We start from the raw sequence: 19537 nt of genomic DNA, 5'->3' as shown, positions 1-19537 counted from the left end.
GAGAGAGAGAGAGAGAGAGAGAGAGAGAGAGGAGAGAGAGAGAGAGAGAGAGAGAGAGAGAGAGAGAGAGAGAGAGAGAGAGAGAGAGAGAGAGAGAGAGAGAGAGAGAGAGAGAGAGAGAGAGAGAGAGGTTTTTAAAAGTCCCATCCTCCAATCCCGTGCAGCCACCAATCTTCCTCCCTCCAATCTTGAGCCAGCACCAGTCACTCATCCTCCAATCCAAGGCAGCCACAAGGCCTTAGTGCAGCAACTAAGATCACTTGAAAAGAAAACAGAACCTACACACGTACAAAAGAACTTTCACCCCTTAAACAAACACTCAATATATTACACATCAAATACAAAAAAAAAACATACACAAATACGTCAAAGGTATGACGGAGTATTAGGGCCACCAAAAAAAAAAAAAAGTAAAATTACGAGTTTTTATCTCGTAAATTTAGGAGCTAAAAACTCGTAAATTAACAATATTTTAAGTCGTAAAGCTCATTTGTTTGATTGACAGTTTATTAAAGTTTTATTTATTGATGGTTGGTTTGCAGGATCCCTGCAGCCCGATGAAGCCATTGGTGTCCCTAAAGCTTTCCACTTCAATCCTTTCTTCCTCCACCAAAAACAAGATCTCTTCGTTTGTGTGACGCTTCCGTTTGAGGAGGAGGATCACTTTTTTGGCATTTTCAACGTTCTAATGCTAATATAATAGACTATTTTCATTCAGCTTTGTTGTTTAATGATATAACGGGACGTTTACTTCCGCATTGGTGTTTGGATCTGATGACAGGTTCATGACGTAAAGGTGACAGATGAACTTCAGGGTTTGTGAATGAAAAGGAGAATAAAAGCTGCAGCGGTCCTCTGCACCAAAACGTGTCTCTGAGCTCCTTATTTTACATATGAAACTCCGCTTTACTGACACTGAACCTCGGAAAGCCGCCTCTACTGACAATAATCTGATTTTGAGTCGCCAAAGGTTCAGAATCTCTTTGTTTTAAACCTATAATAATCCAAAAATAAAGCTTCACAATAGGCTCCACATCTTTCATCTTCAAGGGATGCTCTGATAAACGGACATCTTCGGTGTTTTCTCCTTGTTAATCTATGACTTTTTCGTAAATTTACAAGTTTTTTTCTCGTAAATTTATGAGATAAAATGTTGTAATTTTATTTTTATTTTTATTTTTTTTATGGTGGCCCTAAAACTCCGTCGTACAAAGGTCGTAACAAGGTGTCAAATGAAAAAAAAAATCTAATTGCTGTTTTTGAAGTATTTTTTAGAGTGTACACATAGTTCAGTGTGTAATTAAAGGACAGGATGGAAAATGACTGCATTGTTTTCATCAAGTTAACATTTCCTAAAACAATAACACACATGCTTTGATAAGAGGGTACCTAGGCTTGTGAAATCTCCATTTCTTTGATTCAATCAATATTTGTTTTAAAGTAAAGAACAATTTTCTATTATCAGTGAATATAGCTATTGTGAAATAGAAGCAAGGTACAATTCCAGGTATTTTCAATGGTTTTACAAGTTTTTTCTTTTTTACTCGTCCTGCGACTGCTACAAGTGGGTGTAAGGGAAATTTTGACACACAATGTGTATAAATCTCTTGTGTATTTGAGGCTAAACTTTATTTATATTAATTATGTTTGTATACATTTCCCTTCCAGGGAGAGTCTGCGCTGCCAGCACAGCCTCCGGGCAAACACCCACTCTCTTCGCGGAGCTAGCGGTGATCGACAAAAACACTTTTATTTCATATGCACAACATTCATGTCCTTGCAAAAAGTTTGGGTGTTGTTTGTTTTGGTGGATGAAACTTAAAACAGACTTGTGCCGAGGCCGGCCGGCTCTTGATTGACGCCATGAAATTTGCGGTACCCACAAGGAGCGAAAGGCGGTGGCTCGGAGATCGAGTCGTCTTATTTCGGTATTGGAAAATGAGCTGCAAAAATAACTAATATTTCATTCAAAAAACGTGTTTTTCAGTGCACCAAAAGGTAAAATATTATCATATATATGGATATGGTTTACTCTGAAAGGCTTAAGAATAGCATGGCATAGGTCCTTTAAAATAAGGAATCATAAACAAAACAATTACAATAAATGTAATTCATTAAAATAGAAATTTTAATTTTAAATTTAAACTTTTTTGTTTAGGTGTCAGCTGCTTTTTAACTGGTAAATACTTTAAAATGTCATTGTACATGGAAAACAATATATTGCAGGAAATTACAATTATGTGTAAAATACATAAGTGGGAACTTTGTTTTCGTTTTATCAACATTCTTGAAAAAAAAAAGTAACTTTACAAAGTATATTCAACTGATTTTATTTATAAAATTCAAGTTTTAAATTTGATAAAACATTACATACCATGACTGATAGTCTGTACATTTGTGCACATTTTGAAACAATAACGGTCTTCTTCTGAGTTGATTTCAACACTGCCTAGTTTATTTGCTTGTTTGCTTATGCTCGCCTCACTTAACTTTATTATCCAAGATAAATGGAAGAGGAGGACCTTCCCATGATGCTAATGAGAAAATAAATCATTCCAGTGATTTATTTAGGGAACTACCCTCTCTCCATAGTTGGAGGTTTACTGTTCTATTTTTACTGGCAATAAGGGTCAAGCTTTAAAACTCCATTAAGACTAATTGTGCGGTTAACTTGCCTTGTTCAGCCTGAGCTTTCCTGTTTGTGCAGTTTTGGTGTAATTATCAGGCTCACATGATCAAATGAGATATAATGAGTACAGTAACAATATTTACCTCCAGAGGACTCATCATTTTGTCAACTATGTAAAATGAGGCTCCTCTGCATGCAGACACAAACATTTTATTTCACTATTAAGTGCACTATTTAGGGCGTTTGCCCTTTTTCCAGGGTGTCCGAATCTACAATTAAAAAATTCAGAGCCCTAAAAAATTTTCCCAGAGGTCTTTCTTAATTTGCATAGAGGCTTACTAGAGTGGTGAATTTAGACCATAATGCATTGCATTTCATCGATTTTTCACGTGAAGAAAAAGTATGTCCATTTTGAATGAACCATCCATCTTTTCATCATCGGAGCACAGTGGATTCATAATTAGTTTTCGTAAAATTTTCTTACTTACAGGTTCTTCCACTTCTAGAAAACAGTGACGTCAAAGTTGGTGTTTAGAAAAGAAAGTAGTGAGCATGGTTTTTTAAAATCTAAAGCGCAAGATAGTCCGGCATTAAAAAGTTTTTTAGTGCCGTATTTTCTGGACTATAAGCTCCTACTTTTTTCCTAGGTTTTTAACCATGCGTCTTATACAAAGGAGCATCTATTCTGTGGATGCTTCTCCCACCACTAGAGGCGCTCTAACCAGGATTAAAATCTGAACCTCTATCTAAAAATTAGCATTATACTTTCATTCTTTACTGGGACATTTGTCCCTCATTGCAGTTCAACTTTTGCAGTTTCACTGTTTTTAAAGATTTTTGAAAGTACAATTTTGCATGCTTTTTTTTTCTTTTTTGTACTGATTGGCTTGTCAATCAACCTGCACTGTAGCCGTGTTTCCTGTACATAATGCATTTAGTTTGCCGGATTTATATTCAAAAAACACAAAACGCCCCTCTCACCCTTCTGCCGGTGGTTTCTCCTCCAAGCTTGGGTCCTCTACCAGAGGCATGGGAGCTTGATGGTCCTGCGCAGAATCTTAGCTGTTCCTAGCACTGCGCTTTTCTGGACTGAGAGGTCTGAGGTCTTTCCAGGTATCTGTTGTAGCCACAAGCTTTCTCCAGTTCTTGTCTGAGTCCCTGGTATTTCTCCAGTTTCTCATGTTCCTTCTTCCTGATGTTCCCATCGCTTGGCACTGCCACATCCACCACAACGGCTTTCCTCTTTTGTTTATCCACCACTACAATGTCTGGTTGGTTAGCCATTGCCATTCTATCAGTCTGGATCTGGAAGTCCCACAGGATCTTTGCCCTCTCATTCTCTACCACCTTCTGAGGTGTTTCCCATTTTGACCTTGGGGTTTCCAGTCCACATTCTGCAAAAATATTCCTGTATATTATTCCAGCCACTTGATTGATTGTGGCACTATATATATAAAAAAAAAAAATAGCGGGTAGTTTCTCCTCCAAGCTCGGGTCCTATACTAGAGGCCTGGGAGATTGAGGGTCCTGCGCAGTATATTAGCTGTTCCTAGCACTGCGCTTTATATATATATATATATATATATATATATATATATATATATATATATATATATATATATATATATATATATTTTTTTTTTTTACCTACTCGAAGGATTTCACCTATGGCAGTTTTTCTATTGTTTTTTTTTTTAGAACTAAACCCCCAGGATAATTGAGGAAACACTGTTTCCATGATGATCCTGAAAAACACTGGTTCCTGAGTTAACAAGGTAACAATGATTAACAACCAGCTAGCCCAATTGGAGCTCATGGCTCTGTAGTTGGTAATAAGATGGACAAGGCTGGCTATTAGGTGTGTGCCATTAGGTGTGGTTTTAACCCTTGTGCTATCTTAGATGACCCCACCCTTACATTGACGTGTTCTCCCTACCATGACAAAGGTGGAAGATTTCATGTAATTCATGGACACCAGTGAAGATCACAAATCATTGAAGAAAAAAGGTTCAGCGCACTGTCTAGTGCAGTGTTTTTCAACCAGTGTGCCGCGGCACACTAGTGTGGCGTGGGAGATGTTCAAGTGTGCCGTGGAAAATTGCCCTCATTAACTGATCTAAAAACATTAACCATCTCCAGGAAATCAGCTCTTTGTTCATCCAAACAGGTCCTGATAAAACACTGAGTAGTTAGGAATATGAAAGATCATAAAATACTTTTTTCTTTGTGTTTAACTGATTCTATTAAAGACATTTTGATAAGAATGACGGCACCGCGATTTACCTGCAGCTATAACTGTTTTTTGAAAAGTCCCGCAGCTTTTACTGTCTCCACGACTCCACCAATCATTCTTGAAGGCTTAATCACATGTCATCAGTCTGACCAATCAGAAGTGTTTAAAGTCTAAACTTCCTTGTTCCAATTTAGCTCATAACTCACTCATTTCCAACAAAAACACCAGCTAAAGCTCGTCTTTAGCGGTGTAGCTTTCCACAGAATCCGGTATCAGACCGTGGAACAAGTGAACAAAACCATGAAACTCAGAGACGCAAGTGTTTCTGCCGGTTTCTCGCCGTATTCACACTACATCTCCCATGATGCATTTGGTTAAAGGGACAGCGCCTTAGCGTACAATGAGTCGTCCTTGTTACACGGATTGAAACCACAACGAACATACAGTTTGTATGTAACTTAACTTTTATTACATCTTTTAGAAAAAACATCTGCAACTTCCTGCTTTTTCTGCCACAATTATCACAAAAATGCAAGTCAGATTGCCGGGGGGGGGGGGGGGGGGGCTGTAGATAAAAACAGACTATGAGTTTCTGCTTTTTTTGGGGGGGGGGGGGTGCTGGTGTGCCGCGGGATTTTTGTCAAGGTTAAAGTGTGCCGTGGCTCAAAAAAGGTTGAAAAACACTGGTCTAGTGGGTCTAGATGACCCAACTCCCAATGGTAAAGTGCCTAGGATGGCAAAAGGGTTACAACAGACAGGACCATCTTATCAAAAGTAAAAGAAATTAGTTTTAAAAATTGACAAGAAGCCCATCAAATTCCCAGTGTGACTGTTCCAAGCAGATAAGTCTGAAATGAAACTTACTGCATTAGAAGGCAGGGGGGGGGGGTTGATTGATTTGGATGATTGAGGAATAGTCTTTATTTCATAGTAAAGAAAAACTTTGAACATATCATAACTTTGGAAAAAAGTTTTTTTTTTAAAAACCACATTAAAATGTCATATTTTCCATTGGAAACATTCGCAGTTATTGCAAAATACCACAAAAAGAATATCATAAAATAGTTTTGGTCAAATTTGGGCTTATATTTACATTTTGAAAATTGTTGCTTTATGTAATGTCATATCAATTTGAAGCTATAATGAGTGACGATATAAATCCTTTTAAACTTGCATCAGGCAGTTCTATGACGTATAACTTTACACAACCATGTGTAAAGATAACTAAAGCCAGATCCACTGGCCTTGGCAACATGCGTTCAAGCAACCACTTTTACTGAAAAGTTTATGTGAACGCGCGTATGCGTGCGTTTTTTTAGGCTTCCTTGTTCAACACCCTAACACGACAAAGGTTGGACCAGGTTGTTCACCAGGTTGTTGGTTGGATGAGTGATTATAGTTTTACATTTGGAAGTTTTTTATGTGTGAGATTGCGTTGATGCAAATCAATTTAATGTCAGTTTCAAGAAAATTCTAGCAGGTGGACGCTTGCTTTGTTCAGTTAATGGAGAGATGCAGGAAAAAGAGAGAAAGAAAAACTGCGAGGACCACAAAATTTAACCAAAAAAACCCCACATCCAGTATTATGGGCTGGGAGTTTCGTTGATGCAAGTTGATGGTCACCTTTAAGACGGTTCTTTTCTTTTTCCCACTCCTGCCTCTGTTCCTGCAGGTCTTTCTCTGTTTTATCCAATGCAGCTTTTAATTTGGTGGATTCCTGAAGCGTCTCAGAGAAGCAGGTTATTTCTGCCTTAAGAGATTTTTCAGGTTTGATTATTCTGATCACTGGAACATGCTGCACATCCTTCCCGTCTCTGTTTCTCTGCCTTGCAATCTGTACAGACCTACCTCTCCTTCCTTAGAGTCCAAGCTGTTAAACAACTTCTCACATTGCCTTTGGACTCTCCACCTTTGTTTTGCATTTTAGTCTGCAGTCTCCAAAACCAGTTTAAATTCCTCTCTAAACGCCACATAGCACTCTTTTTTATTTTTTTATTCCACCGGGCTTTTGCTCCGCCCTTGTGTTTTTCATCTTCCTCACCACCAGAGTCATCTTTGACAATCCTATTCAGTCTGGCGACACTCGCCCCAGCCCCTACTTTGCAGTTTCTGATCTGTTTCAAATATGTTACGTTTGCACCATATGTGACCTACTTGTGTGCTCTTCCACTCTTATGCTACGTTCACAACAGGCATGTGACGCGCATTCAACTTGAACTCATACTTGGCCCATGGCGTTCACACTGGAGTGTCGCTACCGCATACTAGCACATGTCCTACAGTTGGAAGATGCTCGGGGTGAGATGTCAAAGCACTGCAAATCTTGTGAATCCCTGATTGATCAAATTTCGACCTGCTTTAACTTTCAACGTGTGTTTTGTAAGTCGAACCTGAAAAGGATTGTAGAAACGTGTGTAAACACAAGAGTTTTGAATGCAGAAGCCTGAAATGCATGTTTACGTGCATTTACAGAGATTTCTGATTGAAAATGGTCGCTTGAACGCAGGTTGCCGAGAGCTTTACATATAATAACAATAATGCATATTATTTCAAATCGCCTTTCCAAACATTCAAGAACTCTATAGATCTTTAAAGCAAAACATGATCAAATCACTTTAACTAAATGTTAAAACACAATAAATAAATGGACATCTTAATAAAATCAGATAACAGATGAACGAAAATTGTGATTTGGAAAAAACAGGTTTTGAGTCTTTTTTTTTTTTTATTGAAAAGGAGTCAATGTTATGGAGGTCAGAGGGGAGAGAGTTCCAGGGTTGGGGAGCCGAGCGACCAAAGGCACGGCTCCCCATGGTGACCATACGAGCCGGAGGGACAGTTGAAGGAAAGAAGAAGACCGGAGAGAGCGAGAGGGAGTGTTTATATGGAGGAGATTAGAAAGATAAGAAGCAGCAGCCAAGTTACGGAGGGCTTTGTTTGAGTTTGAATTATATCCTGAAAATGACCAGTGCAGCTGTTGGAGAACGGCAGTGTTGTGATGGAAGGAAGGAAGGAAGGAAGGAGTCCTGGTGATGATGCAGGTGCCTAAATTCTGGACCAATTGAAGTCTATACAGGGTTTTATCGGGAAGACCATAGAGAAGTGCATTACAACAGTTAAGGCGAGGATTGACCAGACTATGAACCGAGATGGAAGCAGAGTGGACCCTGATTCCATATCGTTCCTCTCTTTTTCCGGAAAAATGTCTTCTGCCATTTCCATTCTTTTGAAAAGGTCTACAATCGTCTGTCCCTCTACTGTACATTCCTATCCCGAACACCAACCTTAGCCATCACTTTTTTTATTAAATCCCTTCTGGTTCTCTCACCCACATGTCCATTGACCCTTAAACATCACTAATTCTTCAAACCAATCAATGTGATTCCAGCAAATTTTGAAGCAGAGAAAAAAAAAAAAAAACGACAACACTTTATAGTACTAAACTGCTTACGCAATCAATGTTAATATGCTGATTCTGTCGCATAGAAAGGTGCTAATGGCTTTACATCATTATGCAACACTTAACGTTGTTATTAAAGTGTTGCTTATCGGTCCAAAGCCAATATGAAAAGAAGCTTTTCTCCGCGTAAGAATCAACTCAGTCAAGTTGATGGTTGAAGAGTTAAAGTAGGTGACAGCTCCAGTGTTGAAGGGTTAAAGTCAGCTTCAATCACCCCTTTGTCCCTTCTTGGGTTACCCTGAATCACCTCATCCATCTCCCTACAGAGCTTCTCCTCTAGCTCACATCCTCAAAGACAACATTCAACATCCCACCATAAACTTCTAGCTTTTTATATCCATTCTTGTATCTGACACTCTTCACCTCCAGATCATTCCCACTGGGTTTCCATCCACACCATAGTACAGCAACTTGAACCTGCTTCCATCCACACCTTCCTTCTTTCCTTCATGGCAGCCAACTCTCACACTTTCCAGTTTAAAGTCCCTACATCTAAAGTTTCCATTTTAAAATCTGCACTCCTGCCTTTCTCCTCTTCTTCAACCAACAGAAGTGCAGTTTCCACCTGTTTTAGACTTTTTTTGTGCAGGTATACGTGCACACTTGCAAATAAAACTGCGTGTCAAAGATTTGGGAGCATGAGCCGGGACACACATCTGGCGGCGCCTGAAGAGCAGTGGGTTGCTTGGCATTCTGCAAGTGTCAGAAGTACAGCGTTCACAGAAACACACAGACACCTGGGAGATTACATTTTATCAACAAACACATGGGAGTCGCTTCATACAAACCGGGCACAGACACTGAATAGAGAATTTTAGGGCCCCTAAACCTCAGCATGCCTGTGCGCTCCTGTATATTTCTGCAAATATTTGTTTCTGCATATGTGCAGAGTTTAACCCCAAGGGGTTTGATGTGGATATTTAATGCCTGCATTTTCAGACCAGGAATGTAATATTTGTCGCAAACTGTTTGCAAAAAGCAAATGTTTTTTACCCAAACATGGCAGCTGAAATGCCCTAATTGTGCACGTTGTTTAGTCAGGATCATATGACTGTGGAGGGTTCAACAGAAAACGCATAGATAATGTTTTTCATATACGGATTGATTTGAAAGGTCTTCACACCACCAGGGGGTGTGGTATTCACTAAAAACAATAAAAAACAGACAACAAAGTACGCAAAAGTAGGCGGCCATTGATATACAAATTTTTTTGTTTACTCAATATAAATCTCTTCGACAGGCGGAGAAAACTGCATGTTTTTAATTGGTTATTGACCTAAAATGAGATCAGTGTGGATGTAGAATGTGGACTAGAACCAGGTGAATTCAAGTCTGAGGAATGAGGGGTGAGATCTGCAATCATGGCCAGATATGGGGAAAATAGTGAAAACAACAAAAAAATATAATTATTAACTAAACTGTTGACCTCTGATTTCATCAAGAAGATTTTTCTGTTTGTGTGTTCGTTGTGGTTTGAAGACGTTTAACAGGGAAGACTCGTAGCGCAGAGATGCTGTCACTTTAACACAATGCATCATGGTCGATGTGGTGCAATAACTGACACCAACGGCAGACAGACTCACGTCTCTGAGCTTCATTGTTTAGTTCACTTGTTCCACGGTCTGACACCGATTTCTTCGGAAAGCTACACCGCTAAAGACGAGCTTCAGCTGGTATTTTTGTTGGAACTGAGAGACTTTATGAGCCAAGTCGGAACAAGGAAGTTAGGACTTTAACCACTTCTGATTGGTCAGACTGATGATGTATAATTAGGGGTCCAAGAATGATTGGCAGAAAAACAGCTGAAGCGTTGGCTAAATCATGGCACCCTTATTCATATCAAAATGTCTTTAATAGAATCAAATAAACACAAAGAAAAAAGTATTTTATGATCTTTCATATTCCTAACTCCTCAGTGTTTTATCAGGACCTGTTTGGAACACAGAGCTGATATCCTGGAGATGAAAAATGTTTTTAGATCAGTTAATGAGGGCAATTTCCCACGGAACACCTGACCATATCTCAAGGCACACTAGTGTGCCGCGCCACACTGGTTGAAATACACTGATCTAGATCAATGGTCCGGGCCGCGGACCGGTACTGGTACGTAGGTCATTTTGTACCGGGCCGCACAGAAAGAATAAACTTACACGACTTCTGTTCTATTTACTTCGGAATCTGAAAGATGTTTTATTTTGAAAAATTGCCCGGTTCTCTGTTACATCCGTGTGTGTGAATCTTGGCCAAGGCGCTCTTCTCAGTCACGTGATAGGTTACCGCTAAATTGAAACCCAGGAGCTAGCAAAATTAGTGAAAATAAAATGTATTTGCCAAGAGGAAAACACCCAGCCAGGAGACAGAAGAGGAGCCTTCAACTTCCAAAAAAAGAAAGTTACATTTAATAGACAGTACTTCTTTTTGCACCATGAGTGTGGGAAGGGGAGAGGATGATCACACCTGTGGGATGTACAATGTCATGCACGTCAAAATAAAAGCTCAGAGTTCATTTTATTACGTCTCTCTACCTCCCTCATCAAAGCGTTGGTACAGTATTTGTCCGAAACATATTACAGGCTGGTCAGTGAAACTTTTGTCTGATGTCAAACCGGTCCGTGGCGCTAAAAAGGTTGGGGACCGATGTACTAGATAGTCTGGCACTATATCGTTTTTTTTGTAGTTGGGGACTAGGAAAGGAATTCGGACATAGCCTTAGAATTGCACTAAACTGTCATTGCACCAAAAGTTTCAGAAAATACTGTATTAAAGGTACATTTGAATAGCAATAATAGTTGTGCTGAGTTGATTCATTCACCAGGGTTCACTTGCAACTTGACACTCTGTGGGTGGAGCTAGCATTGCCTCAGTCTCATGCATTTGAGTACACCTACATCTGCCAAACAGCATGGACCTCTATTCTGTTCACAGGTTCCTCAGTTATGGTTTTTTTATTTTCTTTTTTCAGTTTTTTTTTTTACTTATTGACAATCTAGGTATCATACATAAAATTACAAACAGTAACCATATAATCAACATTACATCCCTCAGTTATAATGAGGAAATTTACATCCGCGATTCCCCATTTCCCATGAGTCTTAGGGGCTAAAAGGGCCAACGCCCGGCTCGCCACACTGTTGTACGTGTTTAAGAATAAGCAAGGAACAGCAGTGGATGGAGGGGCGAACGGAAGAACAGCTCTCCTTCCGCTTGTGTCGCGGCAGTGTTATGGGAGTAACAGGGCTGGTTAAAATACCACACCAGTAAAATAAAGCAGCGGCGACTGAAAAGCGCGCGCCTCAGCGCGGCGCGTGCGTCAGAAGTTTCTTTGCACAACAAACACTGTTGTTCCGCGGACGCCTCTGCGCTCCTTGTCTCCCTTTCCTATCGTCTCCAAAACCCCTGGCCAGGGCGGCTCCAAGGAAGAGCACTTCGTCCCCATTCTGCGCTGGACGGAGCAAATCGTGTCTGTGCAGAGCAATCGGACTTAATACTGTACGTTTTGTGTATCAGGGGCGGATGCGTTGTTACGTGTGGGAGCCATCAGACTGCCATCGGCCCCGCAGAACATGTCTCCAGCTCACACGGAGGCTGTGAGCGTTTCAATGCAAAATTCCGCTCAGTAAAAACGATCACGTCGATTTGTGTTTCCAGTCGTGTCCCGACAAAATAAAGGCTGATGTCATTCCCACATATTTACGTGCAGCCAGTCGAGTCACTATGACTCTGATGTAAATTCACTCCTGATCATGCGCTGTTCTCTCCGTCACTCAGCTGACCGGCTTTTCCAAACCCGTTGGTGATGGTGGATTTTTTCACGCTGCTTTTAACGATTGCTTTGAACTTGAAAGTGTCATCATATTGTAGCGGCGATCACGTGCACGTTGGGTCTAATGGCACCAAAGGATTCTGGGATGCGGCCGGGCATGCGTGTTTCTTTTTGTTGAACCCTGACTGAAGTGTCTAAGACCTGAAGTCAAGTCCATGCTGTTTGGCTGCTGATAGGTGTGTTGAAAAACAATTGACTTGTGCTTGATGTTAGATAGAGAATTCAAACCATTCACTGAGTCCGAAGGTACATACATGGCGGCGGCCAATTAAGTCCATAAATAAGCCGCGTCACTGAATAAGCCGCAGGGCTGTAAGCGCAGGAAAAAGTAGCGGCTTATAGTCCGGAAATTACGGTAATAATATATATAATATAATTCTGTTCAGGCACAAACAGCTATTATTAGGTTCTTCGTCATGATCAATTTTTAAACAGTTGGTACTTCCATGAATGCTCCCAAAAAATGCCACCAAATCCAACTCCCTGATTAAGTAAAGTTCAACTGGTTCAACTCTTAACACTCCTTCAATAAGCAGCGTGTTTTGTACATTGAGCCATAAGAGTTTGCACATGGTAAACATGTTTAGCTAGACTTTTCATTGGAAGTGGTTGTTTGAGAATGTGTTTCCAATCTGGTGTGAACGTAGCATTAGAAAAAAAAAAGGAACATTTCTTTGCGATGTTGAAGTTATTGATTTGGGTTATTGCAATCATTTTTGCGTTTTGAGAGTAACTTTGATCTCAAATAAAGGAGTTTAGTGTTTGGGGAAAATGTGAAGAGGAGGCAAGTGGAGATAAAATGAAGAGAATTGGGGATGGGGAACGTGAGCAGAACTTCATTTCCCCCCCTTCTGCTGGAGATCGGGGGGTCAATGACACTCTCAGCTTGACAAGATGAGTGATTGGAGAGAGTCTGAGGCCGATTCAGTTCTATGAAAACGGCTGGGAATCAGACAAGTGTGGCGCCTTTGAGTGGCTCTGTCCACACATCCCTGCCGGATCCACATCGCTCCCCAGACAAATGGCCTCAGACGCAGACTGTTAATGAGAACAGCTCTATCTGTTTTCAGTGTTGTGTTTTGATGCTCACCACAGAGCTGCGCCACATGGATGTGCAGAAAATCCCCACAGACATGTTGCTTTTCTTGAGACACCAAACATTTATTGATAAAAATAAAAAATAAAATTTAATTTGTTGAAAGAGGAGAAAAAGTCAAACTGACCCTCGATCATTTTGATTTAAACACACTAAATATGAGGGTATAAGCACACATTAACTTTCATCTTTAATCATAAATTCTTTTTATGCCAAATTCCTGTTTTTTTCAAAGGATTTAATTATGTTTATAAGTTAGCTATACTTTATTTCAAAGGACTTTTATTTTCTTAAACATATTTATTGATTTTCCCTCAACATCTTTTTATCTCTCCTTAATTTTATTTTTTTCTAGATTTTTTTGTTTACGATTCGAATAACTTAAAAAATGCATAGCACTGTAAAACTGTTTTTTTATTTCTCAAAATTTAAACAGAGATGAAAAAATGTTCAGTAAAACTGTTTTTTTATTACTAAAAATATAATATTCAAAAACAAATGTTCAGAAAAAGTTTGTTTTATTACTAAAATATGTACAATTATAACAAATAAACATTTAGTAAAAAGGTTATGTTTATGACTAAAAATTGTCAAATTCAAGCATAAATAGAATATGTTTAGTAAAAAAAGCACGGTTTAAGAACTCACTAAACTTTGTGCTGCAAGAGAATTTGGTTAAATGTTATTTCACACTTTTTTAAGTTAGTATTATTTATGTAATTTTACCCAGAAGCTTTCCTGCTTTTCTTTTCCAACAGTTTAGATTTCAGCTTCACTTTTTCTTGTAACTCATTAAGTCTCATGGTTAAAAGTCTTAAAGGCATTAGTCATTCTATTTGTCTGAATAATCATTCTTGCTCTGATACCTTTTTTATACATGTTCTATCTAATTCAAATTTTTAAAATATTTTGATTGTGTTGCAAGTTATTCAAGTTATAAACTGACCAATCAGGTGTCCAACATACGAAACATTTGATTGACAGATTTCGTATAGCCCACTTTTAAGTGTTAAGGATGTAGACTTCCAACTAGAGTGGTTGCCATAGAAACGATAACTCAATCTTACTTAATTACTGCTTACTGACATAGTCCAGCTCAAACATTTCGACATCCCTGTCCTGAAAAAAATACTTTTATTTTCTTTTATTTACCTTTATTTTCTATGCGTGACGTCGAAAATATTTTCTTTACAGTTTTAGGCATACCACTAAAAAGAACCACTAAACTTACATTTTCTTGTAATTTTTTTTTAATCCAAACATCATGGCCGTTGCTTTTAAACTAGAACCAACATCAACCTTTTATCCCATTTGACCAAGATGGATTTTTTTCAAAGTAACTCATTATAAAAAGCAACAACAAAGATTTGCGTGCCAATAATAAAACCTCTGATCTGACTGAAATCATAGCTCTGATATCTCCTCAGAGCCCTTTGTGATGCACAAGTGGAGAAGAAAACCTTTGATCAGCTCACCTTTGATGGACTGAGCTCGTCTAATTAGCTGCCGTAATGACTAAAGTCAATCGGCTAAGAATACCAGATCACAAATGTGAACTCCTATATGTTATAGAGTTCAGTTTAAAGTTTTGTTGTTTTTTGGAAGCACCAATATCCATCAAGACAGCTGTCAGAAGCCGCTGGACTTAATTACTCTTTCCTGCCAAATGAACATATTGCTGATTAATTTTGACGGCTGAGTCTAGTCACATGCAGCTGCCTCAATCAATCCAAAATCAATCCTGCATTAATCTTTGTCATCGCCACGATCATCGCTGCGGCAGGGGCGTGTCAGGAAACCATTCATCATCGCTCCCCCCACCTCCAAATTAAAGTCATAGCCGAGGTGCACCAGAGCTCATAAACTGTTTTCATCCAATCAATATGCCTGTAATCAATGCAAATGGTTTGTATGCAACATGTGGAAGAACCAGCTGTTGTCTCGGTGAAGGAGGCAACTGTCTGAGTGGTCACTCAAAGACGGAATCATTTACATCCAGAGGAGCTCAGGTGGCTGCGGCTCCCGCCGTCGGGGGAGCTAAAACTTCATGTGGACTTCTGACATACTGATCCATCAAATTCAAGGCTAAAGTGCAAGCAGTTCAAAAGTGACATTGACGGAAAACCCGCGCCTCGGTCATCAGTCAGAGTGATCGAGGAGTGCGACAGCGAGACATTTTCACGGTCAGAAAAACTCCCCAAAGAACCTGCAAGGACGACGGGCGAGAGAAGCACCAGCGACACGCAGGAGTTGAAGGTACCGGTTGGTTTTATTTTTATTATAACAATACACACTCCATAAGGAAAAAAAGCCTTGGCAAAAACCAACAAGGTCACGGCAGTGCAAGTCGCTCGCCTGGGCCGCCGAGCGGACGGCACCACACTTCTTTATTGCAAGGGGTCACTTTCAGTTAAAATTCATCAAGAACGAACAAAAATATGATTTTTGATTACATACAGTGTGGGTCATTCCATCGTTGTGACAAATATATCAGAATTAACACGCTAAAATAAAGCCGGAAAGGTGTGACCCACATGGAAAAAACTTAAAAAAAACTAAAAACAGAGTACAATACTGAGCCATAATTCAAATTCTAGGCTAAAGTCTTACAAATCTCAAAACTAATCATTTTTGTTTCAAACTATTTCTGGATGTATCAAAAAATGTTTAAATAAAAAAGAAGTTGAACTTTTGAGTTTGTAGGGGATTTGCATTATTTGCCCCAGGAATCCTATAAGCAGCATAGAAAGTTCTCTGAAATGATTCATTCTGTTCAAAACACTGTCCATCATTCAATTATTCAATTAGACATGTGTTTCTAATAAAAGTCCGGCCGATCTTGTTTTAAATGTAAAAAAAGGCATGATTGCAGTATTAACTGAGGGGGGAGTATTATGATCTGGGGTTGCTTTTGTCATTCAGATTCCAGTGGGTAAGATAAGGTGTCGCTATTTGGGATGGACAGTGCTTCTGTCACCAGTGTAAGACAAACAACAGGGGTGGTTAGCACATATCCAGTTGACCAAATGGAAACTTATACCAATAAGATGAATAAATATGAACGGGAAATAAAGTTAATGCATAGATAAGCTTGTTTAGTAGTAAAATATATGATTTTTTTTTCACTTTAGTTTTCTGATTTTAGCTAAATGTGATAAATTGGTGGAGTAGTCTGAAAATGTTCACTTGTAAAAGAAACAAAATTGCTCTGTTTTTGTTTACTATAAGGAATTTATCGTACTGTTTTTCATTTTAGGGTTTATTTCACACCCATTTTTACTCATCTTAAAGGCATGTTTGAAAATGTGTGCCTGATAAACATTCCTCCCGCTGCAAATTAAGCTACGCTGAAATCAAACGGAAAAAAAAAGGCAAAATATTTGAAAATGTTTGCATTCAAACTCTCAGAGCAGATTCAAGAATTTCTCCGACTTAAACCACACCCCTCCTGGTTTCCAGCGCACATCATTCCTGAAGCCAACACATTGGTGTTACACACAAAAAACAAAACAAGATGAACAAAAAAAAAATCATTTGCAAGTTATTTAGGGGAGGCATTCCCTTTATTTCTGTCTTCTCCCACCACCGAAAACTAACATCTTTTTGAATGCCTTCCAGATAAACAGTGATTTTTTAAAAACAAATCAAAAAAATTATTTATTACTCATCTCTAATAAATCTTTTGTAACCTACCGTGTTATTCTCATTTACTAGACATTGTGAATAAGAGTAGAAACAAACAACTAGTGTTAAAAGGCAAACCGTATTGAATCTGAAGAAACACCCGCTCATCCACACACACACGCTCACACACACACACTCTTCAGTTTCCGTTGCTCTTGCATTGCCTGCAGGGATCTTCAGAGATCATTGATAGCTTTTCTCTGAGAATCTTACTCTATAATAAAAACACGAGTCGTTGCCTTTCTTCCTAAAGTATTTAAAAGCAAGACAAAAGAAGAACTTTTAGGCAAACGCTTCGGTCCAGAGAAAAAGAAATGAGTCTTGGGATAAAGAAGAAGAAAAAAATATATATTTATAAGTAATATCCAGTATCCAAATCTGCGAAAAAAGAAAATGCTGGGAGGGAGATGATCTCTCCCGGTTTGTTGCTTTTGACCCACTGGTTTTACCACAAGCTGAGTGTAAGAAATTGTTTCTTGGGCTACCATTAAAGCAGTAGTTCCTCCCAGCTATTTCAGCGGGTCATTAACTGTAGAGCCCACCAAAAACCACTTCTCCCCCCCAAAAAACCAAAGTCCCCTGTATCTGTTTTGTACTTTAGCACCTCTTGTGACCTTTCCCATGTCAATGTCCAGATCAACAAACACCAGAATAAAAACTGTCAGTTTTTCAGGCATCCTCTCCCCTCCACCGTGTAAGAGGAGGGTAAAACAAGTCTTAGGGTGGCACATAGGGAGGTGGAGATCTGTAGGGAGTCATGTTCTTGGGACGGGAGCCTTTGCCCTCCATGGGAGTGGCGAAGGGAGGTGGTGGCTGATACGGGGGCGCATTCGGGTCCTCATCCCTCAGAGCTGTGTACTCCCCAAGCATCTCCTGATTGAGAGGAGTTGTCTCTGGTGTAGCCATGTTGGGGTATTCAGGGGGAGGGAGTGGGGGCTTCTCCTCTTGGAGTATCAAGGGCATACTGGACGACGGAGGAGGCTTAGAGTCATCAAGCTCGTCTGCAAAGATGATTGGAACACCTTTTTTGATGAAAGTGGCCTGGTCCTCGATTGTGAGTTTGCCCTTGCGTTTCTTCCTGTAGCAGATCATGGCAATAACTCCAGCAATCAGCAGGATTGCTGCCACCACCACAGCAGGAATAACTGTATGAAGGTAAACATCATCTGTACTTCCTCGACTTGACCCTAGATCTGGAGCTCGTGTTATCGATGGCGTTAGGTCATACTCCTCTGGTGGAATAAAGGAGTACTTGACACAGCTCCCTGTTCCCTTCACAGTGACATTTAGCGTTCTGAATTCAGGTTCCATGGTGAATCTAAAAGCTTGAGAGGGATTTCCACTGGCATCGGCTAGGGCCCTGCTCATAATTGTAAGCTGTTCCTTTGGACAAGGTTTCTGCTGAAGGCTAGTGTTCGTCCATTCCACCAAAATGGATCCTTTTTCAATTTTGGTTATACTCACTGTACTGCTATTGCGATCCCCCAGTGCGTAAGCCAGCTTCTTAACAAGTAGGATCTTTTTGTGGATGTCATTTTTCAAAGAACGAGGTTCTCCTTCGAAGCGGACCTTGAAAATGACTGGGATTTTGTTTTGAGGCCAGTTGGACACATATACCTCAAAAGCATCGACTGCGCTGAGGCCGCCTTTGTCTGTTGCATGCAAATAGTAGACGTGCTCCCCCACTTGGTCAAGATCGGGCAGGCCATAGAGAAGTTGGCTTGTTGTGTTGAACTGGAGCCAGGATCCGTCTTCAACAATTTTGTCATGGTTTTGTTTGAGGGCAAGACGCAACTTGTCTGTAGTTCCATCCTCTTTGTCAAAGAACGTATCAGATGGGATCTTAACTTCAAAATAGGTGCCAACTAATGCATGAACACGATCAATAGGATTACGCAAGACTGGTACCTCATTATATGGATCTGGAATAATACTAGGTGATGGTGTAGTGCGCCTGGGGGGCTTGGTAGTAGAGGACTTGGAAGGTACTTTGGGCACTGGAGTTGATTTTGGCTTCTTCGGCTTCTTAGGGGGCTTTTTGGTAGGGGGGGGAGTTGCGGTAGCTTCAACGTAAATTGGCCTGGTCCCTGTTGGCTGGATGGTGCTGGTGGTCTCCATTACCTTTGTTGGCAGAGGTGGATCCATTGTTGGGGTATGGACAGTTGGCTCATGAACTCTGGGCGTGGGTTTTCCTGGAAGGGGGACAGGGCCTCTTATAGGGGGAGCAAAACTTTCAGTTGGAGCAGCAATGGAGGGGGAAGAAAGCGTTGGAATAATCCTTACTGGTGGTTCCACAGCAGTTGCTGGAGGAACCACTGCCAGAATGGGAGTTGGCGTGTTGTTTAACTGCCGCCTGACCCTCTTTGGAACACCTGGTTTCTTGTTGGCAATATGCCACCCCACCACAGGGTATCCCAGCTTGGTTGACATTGTACCTTCCTTTGCAGGGCCTTGAACACTGTCTAAATTTGGAACTGTGTTCTGGTCTAAAGAACACCCAAGTTTCCAAGACAACAAAGCACCATTCTCCACCACCTGGGAAGAAAAGCACCGTCATTAGAGAAATTAGCAGCAAAGTTTTCCATTTTTTAACTTCAGACATCTAGTATTGT

The 19537-nt window shown here is 40.1% G+C and overlaps 1 protein-coding gene across 3 annotated transcripts in view; it reads right to left on the bottom strand.

The window, feature by feature from the left end:
* Positions 1–15491: 15491 nt before the first annotated feature.
* Positions 15492–19537, bottom strand: part of dag1 (dystroglycan 1) — a 59084-nt gene continuing 55038 nt past the window's right edge. For all 3 annotated transcript variants that reach the window (XM_004069021.4, XM_020703378.2, XM_020703379.1), the window contains exon 4: positions 15492–19460. In XM_004069021.4, the coding sequence (XP_004069069.1) occupies positions 17643–19460 (1818 nt within the window). In that variant the 3' untranslated portion in view covers positions 15492–17642. The remainder of the gene's footprint in view (positions 19461–19537) is intronic.

Source organism: Oryzias latipes, chromosome 5 (assembly GCF_002234675.1).
Source record: "Oryzias latipes chromosome 5, ASM223467v1".
NCBI classification, from domain to species: domain Eukaryota; kingdom Metazoa; phylum Chordata; class Actinopteri; order Beloniformes; family Adrianichthyidae; genus Oryzias; species Oryzias latipes.
The sequence above is the reverse complement of the archived record's forward strand: the minus strand, read 5'-3'. Positions and strand labels throughout refer to the sequence as shown.